A 17804-nucleotide genomic window follows, 5' to 3' on the forward strand; every position below is an offset into this window, starting at 1 on the left:
CAGGAGGTAGGTGGGGCTGAGAGAGTTCTGAGAGAACTGTGATTAGCCCAAGGTCACCCAGCAGGCTTCATGTTGAGGAGCAGGGAAACAAGCCCAGTTCTCCAGGTCAGAGTCTGCTTCTCATGTGGAGGAGAGGGGAATCAAACTCAGTTCTCCAGATTAGAGTTCGCCGCCCTAAACCACTACACTACACTGTCTCTCAGTGCGACCAGACCCATATTTTACTTTGCGAACAGGTGCCCGGGAGAGGCAACGTGGGAGACTTGCTCAACGTTTCAACCATATGCTCTCCCGAAAATTCAGTCCTCCACATTTAAATAATAATAATGCTGGCATGACCATTTTTCAAACTTTATTGGAAGTGGGGGTGAATTACTATGCAACCGACGCCCCCTTGGCTGTGTGCTGCTTCATGCGCTCTGGCAAGCGTTTTGTGGGTGACAACTTGTCTCACTGCTTGGGTGGTAGCGTAGACGCCTGACAACAGAATACTACTGGGATGACTCAGCTGGAAAGGAATTCAAAGGCAGAGGGGGTGGGGGACCGTACTCCAGTGGCACAAGACGATTCCAGCCAACACTTCTCAGACAGGCTGTTTGTCAGTATTTTTAAACTCTCAGATGCGTTGAAATGTTGTTTTGACATTTCCAAAAAAACCATGCTGGCTTTAAACTGTGGAGCATACCAGCGCTTCGTCTTTGTATCCTCGGTGGAAGGGGATTCAGCCTCCGGAATGCGGCAAAACTTTTGCACATGTGTCACGATGAAACTATGAGTGGGGTTCCACAACGGTGCCTCTCTCCCAAGATCGCAGTGTTGGACTTGCCGTTAGGAAGCCAGGATTCAAGCAAACCATGCACAATGTATTGTTGAAGGCTTTCACGGCCGGAATCGCTAATGTATTGTGGGTTTTCTGGATTGCATGGCTGTGTTCCAGTAGCATTTTCCCCTGATGTTTCGCCTGCAACTGTGGAAGATGCCCGCCACAGACGCAGACAAAAGGTGAGGAGAAAATGCTACTGGAACACAGCCATACAACCCGGAAAACCCACAACGCACAAAACTATGCACAGCTGAGCGAGCGCCCCCCCCCCCCGCATGTATTTTGAATTGTGTCCAGAAGTGCATTGTGGGTGGGACGTGCTTATTGTCATCCGTACCCGTCAACAACTTTAATGTTATTCTGATGCTTTGAGCCCTTGGAGGTCAGGTGGGATAGGAATATTTTAAATACATTCAATACATTCGGAAGCAGCCGACGTTCAAAAAGAGCTATCAGGACTAGACATGTAGAAATCCAATCTTCCTGACTTGGATGGTCAAGGCTAGCCCAGTCTCCTCAGATCTTGGAAGCTAAGCAGGGTTAGCCCTGGTTAGTATTTGCGTGGGAGACCACCAAGGAAGTTCAGGGTTGGCTGTTGGGGGTTTTCCGGGCTGAGTGGCTCTGGTGGTCTTTTGGAAGAGAAGTAGCAAAAGAGTTTGGATTTATATCCCCCCTTTCTCTCCTGTAGGAGACACAAAGGGGCTGACAATCTCCTTGCCCTTCCTCCCTCACAACAAACACCCTGTGAGGTGGGTGGGGCTGAGAGAGCTCCAAAGAACTGTGACTAGCCCAAGGTCACCCAGCTGGCATGTGTTGGAGTGCACAAGCTAATCTGGTTCACCAGGTAAGCCTCCACAGCTCAAGTGGCAGAGTGGGGAATCAAACCTGGTTCCCCAGATTAGAGTACACCTGCTCTTAACCACTACACCACGCTGGCTCAGTTTAGTTTTTCCTCCTGATGTTTTGCCCGCATCTGTGGCTGGCGTCTTCAGTGGCATGTCATGGTGAGATGTGTTTCCCTCTGTGGCAAAACAGAGAAACATATCTCACCGTGATAGGCCCCTGAAGTTGCCCGCTAGAGATGCAGATGAAACGCCAAGTGCAAAAACTTCCAGACCGTGGCCACACAGCCTGGGGAACCCACCCAGTTGATTCCAGTTGTGAAAGCCTTCAACATAACAAGTCTAGGGTTACTCCTCAGAGGCAAACCACTCCTGAATATCTTTCTCCTTGAAAATCCTACATGATTGCCATAAGTTGGCTGTGACTTCACAGCACTTTGCACCACCATGACCTATGTCCGTGGTGGCGAACCTATGGCACGGGTGCCAGAGGTGGCATCGGAGCTCTATCTGTGGGCACGCACAGAGTTTGTCATGTGGGGGGGAAATCGCCCTCCTCATCTAGGCTGGCCTGGGCTGCTGGGTTCGATTATTAGCATTAAACCTAAAACCTAGTTTTGGGGAAGTAGTGTAGGTAACCCTGTTAAATGCTGTTAAACCCCGCTGATTTTCATGTGAAGAACTAAAGCGTGATCCTTAACCTGGGAGTAAGCTCGGTTGCTGGCAACGGGGCTTGCTTCTGAGTAAACCCTCCTACGGTTCCATGGTTGCTTCAAAGCAAAGCCACCGACTACCACCAAGCTTACCCCTGAGTAACTCATGCCTCGGAGCCAACCGTTTTTTCTAAACTAAAACCTCAATATTCAGGTTAAATTGCCGTGTTGGCACTTTGCGATAAATAAGTGGACTTTGGGTTGCAATTTGGGCACTCGGTCTCGAAAAGGTTCGCCATCGCTGACCTATGTGGACACTATTAATATATAAATGCTTATGAAAAGATCGGTCCTTTCTAGGAATGACTGCATCTGGCAAACCATCTCAAACTGGGGAAATCACCTGGGGATGCAAAGAGCCCCTCCAAACCGCAAACCTGATCTTGGAGAGATATGAGTATAACTTCGCATGATATCAGTTGAATATCTTAGCTAGATGTACCACCCTCCAATGTTATTATTGCCTTATCTGAATCTAGCATGAGTTTATTAGTTTCCATTCGTGTAATTACCAACTCTAGGAAACTTTCCAGGATCTGATGTGAAAAAAAGAAAGAGTTGGGTGTTAACAAAATATCGATAACATCGGTCCAGATCTCCCAGGAACCTCACGCAAGTTTTATAGTTGTCCTTCATAGACTAGACGGTTATTGCAGATGTATTGATCTGCAGTAGAACATGTAGATTCAAGTCCAGATTCAAGTACAGTAGAACATCTAGTTTCAAGTACAGTAGAACATTTAGATACAAGTACAGTAGAACATTTAGATCAGGGGTCTGCAACCTGCGGCTCTCCAGATGTTCATGGACTACAATTCCCATCAGCCCCTGCCAGCATAGCCAATTGGCCATGCTGGCAGGGGCTGATGGGGATTGTAGTCCATGAGCATCTGGAGAGCCGCAGGTTGCAGACCCTTGATTTAGATACAAGTACAGTAGAACATCTAGATTCAAGTCCAATAACTTAGGGACCAATCAGATTTGGGGGAGGGGTTATGAAATTTCAAAAGTCATAGCTCCCTTCATCAGATACTTGATGAAGGAAGCCTTGAGCCAGCAAGGTGTAGTAGTTAAGAGCTGTGGACTCTAAACTGGAGAACCGGGGTTGATTCCCCATTTCTCCACATGGGTGGTGGAGTCTTGTCTGGTGAACTGAATTTGTTTTCCCACTCCTGCACATGAAGCCTGCAGGTTGACATTTGGCTATTCAGACTTCTTCAGAATTCTCTCAGTCCCACTTATCTCTCAAGGTGTCTGCTATGGGGAAAGGAAGGGAAGGAGCTTTGAGACTCCTGTAAGGGGGACTCTTCTGTAAGAAGGTGGGTTACAAATTCCTCCTCCACTTCCTCTTCTTCACACCGAAAATCTTGTTGGTTTCTAAGGCACTTCCGGCCTTCAATCTAGCTGTCCATAGCAAATGCTAATTGTTATGAGGCCTGACCTGGATAGCTGAAGTTAGCCTGGTCTGATCAGATCTCAGAAGGGAAGCAGGGTTGGTCTTGGTAAGTATTTGGATGGGAGATCTCATAAGAACATAAGAACTAGCCTGCTGGATCAGACCAGAGTCCATCTAGTCCAGCACTCTGCAACTCGCAGTGGCCCACCAGGTGCAGGATGTGAAAGCAATGGCCTTCTGCTGCTGCTGCTGCTCCCGAGCACCTGGTCTGCTAAGGCATTTGCAACCTCAGATCAAGGAGGATCAAGATTGGTAGCCATAGATCGACTTCTCCTCCATAAATCTGTCCAAGCCCCTTTTAAAGCTATCCAAGTTAGTGGCCATCACCACCTCCTGTGGCAGCATATTCCAAACACCAATCACACAGTTGTGTGAAGAAGTGTTTCCTTTTATTAGTCCTAATTCTTCCCCCCAGCATGTATGCCCCCTGGTTCTAGTATTGTGAGAAAGAGATAAACATTTCTTTCTGTCAACATTTTCTACCCCATGCATAATTTTATAGACTTCAATCATATCCCCTCTCAGACGCCTCCTGTCCAAACTAAAGAGCCCCAAACGCTGCAGCCTCTCCTCATAAGGAAGGTGCTCCAATCCTTCAATCATCCTCGTTGCCCTTCTCTGCACATTTTCTGGTTCAATCTCCAAGGGATACCAGGGGTGTGACGCAGAGGCAGGGAGACTTCTGAATGCCTCTTGCCTTGAAAACCCCGTGGGTTTGCCATAAGTCATCTATGACTCGATGGCAAAGTCAAAAAGGGAAAGGAAGCCAAGCAAAAACCTTCCAGTCCGACTGTAGGGAAAAAAGCTGTAGAACATGGGCAGAATCACTGGAACCACAGTCCCCCCAAAAGGGGACCTATAAGGACACCATGACTGATGGCCAACGAGCCGATGGTCAGGCCTATCAGTGGTGTCCTGGTCTCATTTTATCAGCCTCCCAGGAATAATGAGGTGGCCCAAAACAATGTTACCTCCCAACCCAAGCTGAAAGCCTGGCCGAAGCAGGGTTAGATAATCAGCAGCATCCCAAAACGTTTGGAGCTGGGTCAGCAGCAGGCTGGTGGAAAAGATACTGGTCGTTGGGCTCTATTTGGCACTATGTTAGGGGTCTAGCTGGGGGATGGGGCTCAGTGCTAAAGCTCCTGCTTTGGCTGCTTGAAGTTTCCCGGTTCAATCCCCAGCACCTCCAACTAAAAGCATCAGGTTGGAGGTAATGTGGAAGACCTCGACCTGAGACTCTAGAGAGCGGCTGCCGATCAGAGTTGACTGAGCTTGACAGACTGATGGTCTGGCTTAATAGGAAGCAGCCTCATGCAATTCATGGGTTCAGTTCATGGCACTTCGGCCCCTTCCGCACATGCAAAATAATGCACTTTCAATCCACTTTCAATACACTTTGCAATAGGTGGTGGATCCAAAATGTACCCATTAACAGATTCCCATGCGTAGTGGGATACAAATCTGTGGCGTATGTAGGCCGCCAATGGAGGCTAGGGGGGGCACAATGGGCTCGTGGCCGGGCATTCCAGGTGGGGCATTCCTGGATGGGGCTGTAGGCAAGGACACAGCAGCTCATCAGTGCCGGGTCCTTGGGCTGGAAACAGAATGCACGAGAAGTGAGGCTGCCACACACGCCGGTGCACCTCCTGCTAGACTGCTTCAAGTTCTGCGCACTACTGCTGAGAGGAGAGTAACTAAGGCAAAAATCACGTGGCAAAATCACCAATTAGTAACCCCCTCTCGGCACACACAAATAATTAGTAACCTACTCTCGGGAACCTGTGAGAACCTGCTGGATCCCACCTCTGACTTTGCAGCTTTGCGGAATGGCAAAATCCGCTTGCAAACAGTTGTGAAAGTGGCCTGAAAGTGCATTATTCTGCATGTGCGGAAGTCACTGATCAGGACTTCCAGTGTGGAGGAACTGCAGCACAATCACTTTATTTCTGGGACAGTTGCTGACATGTGCGCACTTTCCAGAGATGATTCTATATTTAAACCCTCCTGCTGGAACTATTACTACTGTTTCCCAGTTTGGGACTACAACACAACATATTCAGTCCCCCAAGGCAGAAAGCACTGGGTAGTGTGTCCTTTTCAAAAGCAGTGCGGCCCCTGCCCTGTTTAGTAACAGGTTCCCATGGTGGTGGGATTCAAACAGTGGCGTAGTGCCAATGGGGCTGGGCGGGGCACAACGGGGCCGGGGCATTCCTGGGCGGGACTGTGGCAAGGACACAGCCACTGCGCCAGTCCTTGGGCAGGAAACAAATGCTTGCAGGCACAGGCTGCCACGCACGCTGGTGCACCTCCTGCTAGACTGCTTCAACGTCTGCGTGCTACTGCTGAGAGGAGGGGCGTAACTAAGGCAAAAATCACGTGGCAAAATCACCCATTAGTAACCCCCTCTCGGCCCACACAAATATTAGTAACCTTCTCTCGGAAACCTGTGAGAACCTGCTGGATCCCACCTCTGCTTTTATCTTAATGCTAGTTATTGCAGCATCACCCCTTTTTCCCCCCCAGCCAGTGGACAAAACAGAGAGGGACAGCAGTTGTTTATGGCCCAGAGGTAAAGTACCTTTCTGCCAGAACTGGCACTGTGGGATTTACATTGCTGCTGGAAGAGCCAGCATGAAGTAGTGGTTAAGAGCAGCAGACTAATCTGGAGAACTGGGTTTGATTCCCCCGCTCTTCCACTTGAGTGGCTGACTCTCATCTGGTGAGCTGGATTTGTTTCCCCGCTCCTGCACAGGAAGCAGGCTGGGTGATGTTGCGACAGAGTCCAGGTTTCAGATAAATAGGGAACTACAATTCCCATCAGCCTCTGTCAGCATGGCCAATTGGCCATGCTGGTAGGGGCTGATGGGAATTGTAGTTCCTGAACATCTGGAGAGCCGCAGGTTCCCTACCCCTGGACTAGTCACAGTTCTCTCGGAACTTTCTCAGCCCCACCTACCTCACAAGGTGCCTGTTGTGGGGAGAGGAAGGGAAAGCGTTTGTAAGCCCCTTTGAGTTTCCTTACAGGAGAGAAAAGCAGGGTATAAATCCAAACTCCTCTTCTTTTTATTTTTTTCACAGGAAGTCTTTTTTGCCATCCAGTCATAACGGACTTATGGTGACCCCGCAGGGCTTTCAAGGCAAGGGATGTTCAGAGGTGTATTGCCATTCGCTGCCTCTGCATCACACGCCTGGTTTTCCTTGCAGGTCCCCCATCCAAATACTGGCCCAAGTTCAAGCTGGGAGTGACGGACTGGCCCAAAGTTACCCAGCATGTTTTCATGGCAGAGTGGGGATTCGAGCCTGGGTTCCCCAGATCCCAGGCTGACACATTAACTGCACACTAACTTTCCCTTTAACAAGCAACCAGTACAGGTCAAATGTGAATCCTACACCCACTGGCACAACATACAGTGATACTGTGGCTTATAAAATGCTACCTCGGGCAAACGCTTAGCTTCAGAGGGTCTGCAGTAGGAGAACAAGATTCAAGCCCAATAGCAGCTTTTGGAGACCAACAAGATTTTGGGACTCTAAGCCAGGGGTCCCCAAACTTTTTAAACAGGGGGCCAGTTCACTGTCCCTCAGACTGTTGGAGGGCCAGGATCTAAAAAACTAAGTGAATAAATTCCTGCACAAAATGATTGTAAAAACGTTTGATTTCACCTTTCAGCCTTTCTTGTCATGGTCTGTTTTCTAGGAACAGTGACCAAATCTGGCAAGTTGGAAAGTACAGGGCGGCTCCAAATATTGCTAGGAGGCTGGGGAATAATTTTCCCCTGTAAAAGCAGAACTTTCCTAATGAAGCATTCCATCTAACTCCAGGACTGTATCTTCCTGGGTTCTCCTAGCAGCCAGCGAAGCGATTCGCCAGCCTGGCTTGATGCTAATGGGAGGAGAAGGAACAGAAAGCCTGAGAGCAAACGCTACGGAGCAGCCGCAGGAAGGGCGGAGCAGGTATTGCCATTACGTAAGGTTTCCAACTCCAAATGAAAATTCATGGAGATTTTGGGGGGGCGGTGGCCTAGCGTGGCTCCGTCCAAAGTAGCCATTTTATCTAGGAACTGACCCCCCGTCAGTCTGGAGGTCAGCTTGCAATCTTGCATATCTCCAGGCCTCCTAGAGGTTGGCTACTCTTACATAGATGCAGTATCCATTAAATGTCTCTGCCTGTGATCAGCAATGTTTGGAAAGCAGCAACTCCAGTCACAGAAAAAGAGCAGACCTGTGGGCATTGCCTCGCTGTGCATAGGCTGGTTGGGGAGAAAGGAGCCCAGGAGCCCAAGGAGCCGACATCTGGCAGACCCCGGAAGGCCGGTATATCCAGAGCTCTGTTTTCCAGCAGACTCCAACAGTCGCTTTCATCGGAGACCCGCTCGCCACCTACTGTACCGGTCCTGCAAGGTGTAGTGGGGATCGCCTGTTTACTAGTTGGCCTTAGTTGGCAGGCAGAAGTAAAGCCCCATTCGGTTGTGGGGGGCCTTGAAGGCAGATGCTTTACCGCAACCACAACAAACTCCAGTGGAAACTTCTCCTGTGCCGCCAGATTCCGCGCCTCTACATCAATGGGTCATAGCCGGGTTCCTCTCCCTCGGTTTCCCACTGCGGCACATGAATGGTTTCATCGCCGCCTGCCTGGCGGCCGATAAATGCCTTCTTACATTTGGCCCCTCGGGCCGTGAAGTTTGTAGGGACCCCTTGCCTCCCAGTTTCAAGAGTCAAAGCTCTCTCCGTCAGATACAGGGAGTTTTGACTTGTCAAAGCTCATCCTCACAAAATCTTGTTGGTCCCTAAAGTGCTAATGGGCTTGAACCTAGTGATCCTTAGCAGAGTTCTGCCTTTCTATATCCCTTGAATTTACTAGGCTTAGACGGGTGTTAACCATGCCCTACGAGGAGAGACTTAGGGAGCTGGGTATGTTCAGTTTGGTGAAGAGAAGGTTAAGAGGTGACATGATAGCCATGTTTAGATATTTGAAGGGGTGTCATGTTGGTGAGGGAGCAAGCTTGTTTTCTGCTGCTCCAGAAACTAGGACCAGGAGTAATGGGTTCAAGGGGAAGGAAAAGAGATTCCACCTAAACATCCGGAAAAACTTCCTGACTGTCAGGGCTTTTTGACAGTGGAATGCACTACCTCGGAGTGTGGCGGAGTCTCCTTCTTCAGAGATTTTTAAAGAGAGGTGGATGGCCATCTGTCAGGAATGCTTTGATTGTGTGTTCCTGCATGGCAGGGAGTTGGACTTGATGGCCCTTGGGGGTCTCTTCCAACTCTATGATTCTATTCTATGATTCTATAGTTAGGTCATACTGCTCTTATTGACATGGACCCACACTGTAAAAATCTCCATATCCGCCCCTTCCGCCCCCTGCTGCTGGTTGAAATATTGTTGGACACGGCAGGAAATGGCAGCCCCTTCCCTGTGGGTGTGTGACTCCTCTCAAACTATAATGAGACGAGGCACCTCGGTTCCCAGAGCTTCCGGGCATGATGGTCCCTGAATGAAAAGATTGGTGCCAGCGTGGCAGAGGGCTCCAGCCAACATCTCGTGAACACCCATCTCCTGACTCTCTTCCTTTCTGATCTGCATGGCATGAAAGCTGTCTTTGTTGTCACATAGGAAATTCGTAAAATCAGACAGCAGCACTTTCAAATCCCCTTGTCTTCCCCCCTCCCCCCACCCCCAAGTTGGTTTCACAAGTGAAATAACATGACTCGTTGCTTTTCTGCAACTTTTGTTTTGGCCTGGAAAATATCATTTGTCTCTCATTGTTTTTGCTGCAAAAACACTCCTGTGGAATCACAATATGCAGGTCTTTTTTTAAGGAATTGATTTTGGTGCAGAATCAAGTTGAAACAAACAAACAAAAAAATGATGTATGTGCCTCTAGCCCCTAGGTGTCAAACTCACAGCCCTCCAGATGTTACGGACTACGGTTCCCATCATCCCCTGCCAGCATGATGGATGGGAACTGTAGTCCATAACATCTGGAGGGCCACGAGTTTGACACCTGTGCCTAGCCTCTGGTAAAGAGTTTTGAGATGGAACAATTGGGAAAGATCTCCCTCTCGGTTCCCAGACTGTTTCTGTCTCTCAGAGTGGATAGTTCAGGATTGGGAGAACTGATTATCCGAGTTACTACCAATACGAAGCCATTTCTTATTTTCACATTATTATTTGCTCGTGAGAATGATTGCTGCTGTCTGAATCAAAGGAGGCCTGTCAGAGTCCATAAAGTTATGACCTTGCATATTTATTACAGATCGAGTGGCCCCCCCCCCCACTATATCATCTTTTAATTTGGCAGTTTGACCATCAAGATGGCAGAGTGTGATTTGTATATCTGACATTGCTATCAGCTCTTCCCAAAATGTGGCAATATGGATGTTTAGTGCCAAGCAAAACCAACGAAGGATTGTATTTTATGATCTGTATTTCATCACTAGGACAAAAACAAAACAGGCGGGGTGTTTCTGTAGCTGCAAGAATTGTGTTGGCTTCTGGTGCATCTATCAGCAGGCCTGGAACCACAGTTATTTCCAGTCTGGTTTGGCATCTCTCGTAGCGAAAGCATTTATAGCCTGCCTTCCCCACTGCATCCAAGTAGAACCTAAGGTGGGGAATAAGATGAATTAAAGCAATAGAAAGTGCCTAGTTGATGAATAATTAAATTGTGGGATTCGTTGCCAGTGGTTGTACTGATAGCTGTGAGGAAAGGTAGCTTTGAAGACAGATTCCCAAAGAGGTCCAGCAGTGGCTACTATACAGCATTCCACATAAAGGCCTAAGTAAAATTGTGACTTCATTTGCCATTTCCTCCTGCTTCCCATCTCCAAGGGCTCCAGACCTCCCTTTGTCACAGCCTGGTTCGAAGCGCATGGAGCATGTGGGTGTGTGGGTGGGGGGGCAAGGAGCACGTGAAGGGGGGAGTCAAGAGGAAATGGTGGATGAAGTTACGCTTTTACTTAGGTCTTTATATGGAACACAGTATAGTCAAGATAACAAGTTGTTTAAATGAACTGTATTTTTGGGTGGGTGGTTTTAATAGTTGTAAAATGCGATTTTTAAATGTACATTTTTAACTTGTTAGCTGTCTTGGTGGATCTTGTAAGAGCAGAAAGGCGGGATGTAAATGTAAAATAAATTAAAAATAAGAGGCATCTCCATGTGCAGTAAACCTCTGAATTCCTGTACTATAAGGCCAATGTTCAAGAGACAACCTTGGCTTCCATGCCTCTTTTATTGGCTTTCCAGGACAACCGGTTGGCTGCTGTGTGAAACAGGAAGCTGGACTAGATGGACTACTATGGTCTGATACAGTAGATTTCCTCTCATGGTCCTGATACATCCATAGAACCAAACTCACAATTCTCAATACACCCAAGAAGGAAAAAGCAAGATGGCGGAGCTCACCTCCCTCCCTCATAGACATTGGTCTTTGAGCTGGCTTAGAACTCACCCTCCTCGTAGTGAGCAGCAGAGGTTTGGTCCAGCTGCCAACAGCAATACTTCAGTCTCTTCCCTCACTGATGGGCTGGTAGTCATGGCAGCTGAAGTCTTGATGATAATGCCCCAGTAATGAATATGCCTCAGTATCTGTCTATGCAACTCCTAAAGCAGTGTTTCCCAACCTTTTCGAGGTCAGGGTACCCTTAACCTCACTCTTCATATCTCACGGTACCCCTGCCGCCACCATCCACCTTCCCCTCTCATTGCCCCTCTTGCCACACACCCCACCTTCTCCTCCCGGGGGGAGTGGTGGCTGCTGATCTTGTGGCAGGCCCTCCCCCATGGACCAGCTCCATGTCCTTGCTGGCGCCGGTGGGAGACACCACAAAAATGAGGGGGGGGGGCGGTAGTGTTGTTGCAGTACCCCTGGGACATGCTCACGGCACCCCAGGGTACCACGGAACCCTGGTTGAGAATGGCTGTCCTTAAGGAGTCCCTTCTGTGGCAACTCACTCCAGAGGCCTGCCCGACCATCTGTGTTCCCCTCCCCCTCTTCCGGGCACAGGACTGATATGCCAGGCTGAGGGATTTGAGAGCTTGCCCCAGGCACCATTTTTTTGTAGATACACCCCTGACCAAGTTTTATTGGCGGGCTAAAACGACTGCACTGCAGGAACTACCGGGCTCCAGGGGTCAGGAGAGTTGTGGGCCTGCAGCAGCACCCAGAGTGACTTGAACGTAGCGTCAAGTCTCTTTTGCATTCAAGCCCAGTGCTCCCGCCTTTTGTTTATAAGCCCTGCTTGCCCTTCAGGCTTCATAGGTTCTCCGGTTTGCTTAATCCAAGGAGGGGCAAAGGAACAGCAGAATAACTTCGTATGGAGCAATACTTTCCATCCAAGGCAAGAGGGTGATTAATGTAATGGCCCCCATGTACTTCTTGAAACGTTGCGCGTCAGCTCTGCTGGCATTCTTCCTAGAACTCCATCATTCCTGCACATGTGTTCTGGAGAAACTAAATGGGTCGTGCACCTTGCAACAGAGACTCTACGTGATGTGTTATTCCCCACTCCCTGGGTGTTATGTTTCTGGGCTTCTTGCGTAAGTTATCAAGGAAATGGGCTCTGTGTGGACAACTGTCCTAAAAACTCCAGCCCTCAAATTGCGAGAAATATGGCCCAATTACAGGCTCCCAGTTTGCCAGGATGTAGGCTTGAATTTGGAGTTCCACAGCAAGTGTTCTTCTACTGGGAGGGGGCTTTGACCGCTATCTCGTCTTCCTGCAGCTTCCCGGGCTTTCTAAATCACTCCAGAAGGCTGGGGGGCCCTGTGGAATGTTGTGAGATGCAGCAAAGTGCCAGCAAAGGGAAGGGGAAATAGGCAGAAATTCTCTCTTGTGAATAGATTCCCGCCCTTTCTGCCTTCCCAGTGCAGTTACTGTGCCACGTATCCCATAGGGAGAGAACCACAGCGAAAAAGGAGTCGGGCCAAAGATTTTTTCCTCAAAAGACAGATCCACTTGCAGAAGTCCGGATCAGCTTTTTCAGATCCCCCGAAGGACCAAAAAATGCACTCAGAATAAAAACTTCTGTCCTGGCTCCAATAGCAAGAATTTGAGCAGATCTAAAAATGATCCATCAGATAGTTTCTAGGTCCCTCATTTTGTGCTCAGAGGTTCTTCATATCCAGCCCTCTAGCGTGAACCTGTGCATATATATGTATGGACTCCCCAGTGATATGAAGTTGTGGTTTGGCATGTTCACCTCCCATTAAGACATTACAGGCTTATTGCTCTGAACTGTGGTCCTTGCTTGACATTTGTAGTGCAGGAGAGCCCATTGGTCGAGGGTCAACCAAACTAAGAAAGGGGGGAAAGAGCAACCAGGCCCATGAGGATTCGTTCTGAGAATCTTCTGGTTTGTCCCCCTTTGACACCAGGCTCACTCCCTCCCCTCTACAGGTCTTCCCTTACCCAACCCCACTTCTGCTCACTGGACAGGTCTGCCTTATTAGCATGTACCTTAAAAGAGGTGGTTCCTTCCAGATCATCCCTTTATTGATGAACAAAGGAGGGATACAGGAAAGCAGCAAAACCACGCTATAGGTCTGCTGAAAGCTTAAGGTTACCAGTCTCAGGTTTTTTCAAGGCGGCTGAGAGTAGTCAGTTCCAAGGAACCCCCTCCTGCCCACCTTTTCACCCCCACACCCGCATGCCCCCTACCTGCCCGAGTCCTTCTCTTGCTTGCAAGTCTTCCCACATTCCATGCTCAGTTGCCTGCAACACTCATCGCTGCCACTAGGAGGGCCAACACGGTGCACCACCCATATGCCCTTCCTCAATTACTTTGGGCAGCTGGGGAGCATGGGTACAGACAGGCAGCAGAGGGGTGTGTGGCTTGGGGGGGGGGGCAGGGTCAGCAGCACTGGGCCTTAACAGAAGTCTTGAACCTGGCAGCTGCCCCCCCCGCCCCAGGTATGCTCAGGCCAGCCCTGCCAATGGAGAAGTTTACAGATTTAGGGAATAGTTTATAGTGTGAGCTCTTACTACTTGAAAGTCAGTTAAAGGGACAGTTGCCCTTAGCAAGCAAGAAGCAAAATGAAATATTTAATGGGTCTGAATATGTGGAAGTGTTCGGCTGTCAACAAGTATTGCCTTCCAACAGTTCCCCATTCTTTCCTCCCCCCTTGGCCTCTGCCCTACTTTCCTTCTTTGCCTTCCCCACCAATCTGGATTTGTGATGTTACTTAGGTGTTACAACATCTTCCTTAAGATATTGTGTTTGCAGTAATAAAAAAAAAGAAGAGGGGAGAGCTAATAAACTTCAAGAAAAACCCCTTTTATTTATAACATGTAAAATACAGGGTGGAATTTAAAAACAAAATAAAGTAAGTCGGATGGAAAGTCCCCAAATAGCAATGAAAATGTTTGCAGAGTTAACGTCAGACCTTCAATTTTGCTTGAAACTGGAATATTTTTTAAAAACCCTGTTATACAACCATTGAAACAATCAGCAACTTATTGCTGACGACCACTTCTAATGCCCCATCTTTTTTTTGCGTAAAATCCAGCAGAGTGCCAGCACACCTCTACTGGGTTGACTGGCTGTGTTTTTTCCGATGGTCGATGAGTCTTTTAAGGGCTTCATCTGGCACCAGGTCTGACCTCTTGACGTCGGTATTGTAACAGCCAATTTGGGGGCAGCTGTAAAGGAGAAAACACACATATACACAATGTAGTGTCGAAGGCTTTCACGGCCGGAATCACTGGGGTGCTGTGTGGTTTCCGGGCTGTATGGCTGTGTTCTTGCAGCATTCTCTCCTGACGTTTCGCCTGCATCTGTGGCTGGCATCTTCAGAGGATCCTCTGAATATGCCAGCCACAGATGCAGGCGAAACATCAGGAGAGAATGCTGCTAGAACACGGCCATACAGCCCGGAAACCACACAGCGCACATATACACAGTTTGTGGTTCTAGTAATGAAATCATGTAACCTGACATCTCACCTTGTACCTTCAGATCATGTGCCAGTTTAGACTGCCTTCTCAAAAGGAACAGGAAACAGATTGTAGATGGAACTACTATTTCTATCTATCTTCCACAGTTAAAAAAAACAACAACCAAGAACGGCATACTGATTTTGAAAAGAATCCCCTCCAGTTAATGTCTGGCTCTCTAAAATGTGGCAGATGGCAAATGCTCTGGGAGTGACTTACTATAAATATTGTATGGTGAAATAGACTCAACGTACCAGATTGCAGGAAGCTAAATTTATAAATTTCTGCAGCCAACAGGGAGGAATTGAAAGCATTTTGCTAATCGTAATTTGAGTTTTGTTAATCAATGGGTAAAAAGCTAAATTTAGCTCAGCGCCCTTCTGTTTTCAATGTTTCCTTCTTCTTCAGAGTGTGCTTCATTTAGTATATGGTGTGTTATGATGTGGAGTCCTTTTCTATGCATGTTAAAATAAAAACAGGATGTAGAAAAACATGGTAAATTTTCCTGAGATTCTCTTTTTTAAAAAACAATTTCCTGAGATCAGCGATTTGCCACTGGCTTTCCTTGCCAGGTAACAGATCTCTTGTTTTGTGGAGGCAAAGGATAGGGCATGCAATTAAATAGGCAGGTGGGAATGAATGGCCTCGGGGGGGAATGAATGCATATGAACTTTTCTGCTTGCAGATCAGTCTTACATGGAACATATTTTGCCCATGGTGGTAATAAGAAACAGCATCACAAGCTGTGATCTTTGCGTATTGCTCGATGCCTTCAAAGTATCGTACAAATGATAACTTCTGAAATTCTCACCTGCGGATGCTTGTGGGGTGAGTTTGAAAAGACAGGGGAAGAGATAAGGCAGCCTAAGTAGCCTGCCCTGGGCCATGCCGAGAAACTGCAACCGCCATGGGAAACTGTAGTCTGTCTCAGAAAAAGATGTTAGTAGGGTTGTATATTCTTGCGCCACAGAACTCAACATGCTGGGCCTTCTTTGTTGTAGAATGCTCCACCTGGGTCCCACAGCTTACCTAGCCCTGCTCCACAACAAAAGGCAAATATTGATGATGGCCATTCACTGGACTATAAATGCTTTTGTATCAAAGTCCCATGTTCAATAATACAGAAAATAATGGTTTTGACAAAGGCAGTACATGAAAATGAATGATCGTTCTCGTATTTGTTCAGGAAGCATAGAATTTTCTTGATCACTGCACCTCAACCGACTGTACTAACATCTTTTTCTAAGACAGAGTACAGTGATTCTTGCAAAAACTCAACAGGGCTCGAATTCTGAACATTCGAACATCACCTGGGGCACCTCCATATATTTTTCTCCAGTCGAATTTAACACTGCTTAGGCACAAAATCTGATACAGTGAGTACAATTTGACTTCTCTGTATTTGACTTTTTCATTGAAAAGGGGGCAAGGCTGGACACTATGACATCATTCCCCTTTGCTACTCTCCAGCCGCTGCAGAGCTTTCCTCAGTTGTGGCGTTCCTTTCCTTCGCCACTTGCAAATTTGCATGTCCAAGAAGTCTCTGAGCATGCAGAAGTGCTGGCAGCAGAAAAATCGAGCGCTGTTGGTGGCAGGATAATTCAGGGAGAGGGGCAAGCAATTTGGCCTTATGCCAGTGGTGGGATCCAAAAAAATTAGTAACAGGTTCCCATGGTGGTGGGATTCAAACCATGGCGTAGTGCCAATGGGGCTGGGCAGGGCACAATGGGGGCGTGGCCAGGCATTATGGGGGCATGGCATTCCTGGGTGGGGCTGTGGCAAGGACGCAGCTGCTGCGCCTGTCCTTGGGTGGGAAACGAATGCACGCAGGCACAGGCTGCCACGCACGCCGGTGCACCTCCTGCTAGACTGCTTCAAGTTCTGCGCGCTACTGCTGAGAGGAGGGGCGTAACTAAGGCAAAAATCACCAATTAGTAACCCCCTCTCAGCACACACAAATAATTAGTAACCTACTCTCGGGAACCTGTGAGAACCTGCTGGATCCCACCTCTGCCTTATGCCAATGCACAATGTCACTCCCTGTGCAAAACGAGATGTCACCCACTAGCATGAAAAAACTTTGTGCCCACCTTTGAGACATATGAGTAACACCTGATTAAGGAAATGGGTATTAAAGACTCAGAACAGGACACAATAGCATTTCCTGAGTTCCCTATGGGTGGACTGTCATACAGGTATCCATGAGTTTGCTTTGAAATATAGTAAGATTAGCTTTTGCTGTAGAGACAATTAGAACGGTGAAATGGGTCCCCCATTGTTTTGAGCCCACAGGCACCTTTAAAATTCTGACACAGGGTAGTAGGCACAGTCTTAAAACAGCAACTGTGGAAGGTGGGGCCAACCTTAAAATGGCTGCCACAGAAGGTGTGGCCAACCACAAAATATCGGGGAGTACAGTTAGGCATAACTCTACTAATGACTCTTCAACATTTCAGGTAGAAGATGTGTTAAACAGCTTTTTAAACAAATTCAATAAATATTCAACAAAATTTCCTTGCACTTACACAGCTCACCTTCACTCACACAGTGAAGATCCTTGTGTTGTGGCAGCAGCAGCTGCTGCTAAAGTTAACACTAACAAAAAAAATCTGCACAGCCATTCAGATTCCCAATAGCCAGTTAAAAGCTCTGCTGGGCAAAAGCCCCGCATCCTTTCTCAGTGGGCACCATGAAAAGTGTCGGGGGCACCATGGTGCCCAGAGGCTCACCCAATTCTGCTGGGGTGGGGGGAGCTTTTGCCTCAGACGCAGCACTCGGAGCCAGCATTCATTAATTCTGTTCTATTCTGTTGTCTCCTGTTTCCTGCACTCGCCTTGGGCAAACCACTGAGTCTCACAGTTTGGGGTTGGTTTGTTTTTCCCCCCAAGTCTACAAAGAGGTTAGGATAATTATTATCTACTTGGCACATGTTTTTGCCAGGATTAATTAATTCTGGTAAGGAGCCTTGACAGCCTTAAGAAGAGTCTTTTCCTGTCAGACTGGAGCGCTGATGATTCCTCAGCAAACAGATTT

General features: G+C 47.9%; 1 protein-coding gene across 2 annotated transcripts in view; it reads right to left on the reverse strand.

Annotated features, from left to right (window-relative positions):
- Positions 1 to 335: 335 nt before the first annotated feature.
- NSMCE2 (NSE2 (MMS21) homolog, SMC5-SMC6 complex SUMO ligase) overlaps positions 336 to 17804 on the reverse strand; it is a 295740-nt gene continuing 278271 nt past the window's right edge. The window contains exon 7 of one of the 2 annotated variants that reach the window (XM_048507511.1): positions 336 to 836. In XM_048507511.1, the coding sequence (XP_048363468.1) occupies positions 770 to 836 (67 nt within the window). In that variant the 3' untranslated portion in view covers positions 336 to 769. Of the gene's footprint in view, positions 837 to 14091; positions 14478 to 17804 lie in introns of those variants that run through there. The other variant, XM_048507510.1, reaches the window with a different exon arrangement.

The sequence above is a fragment of the Sphaerodactylus townsendi genome, linkage group LG09 (genome assembly GCF_021028975.2).
Source record: "Sphaerodactylus townsendi isolate TG3544 linkage group LG09, MPM_Stown_v2.3, whole genome shotgun sequence".
NCBI classification, from domain to species: domain Eukaryota; kingdom Metazoa; phylum Chordata; class Lepidosauria; order Squamata; family Sphaerodactylidae; genus Sphaerodactylus; species Sphaerodactylus townsendi.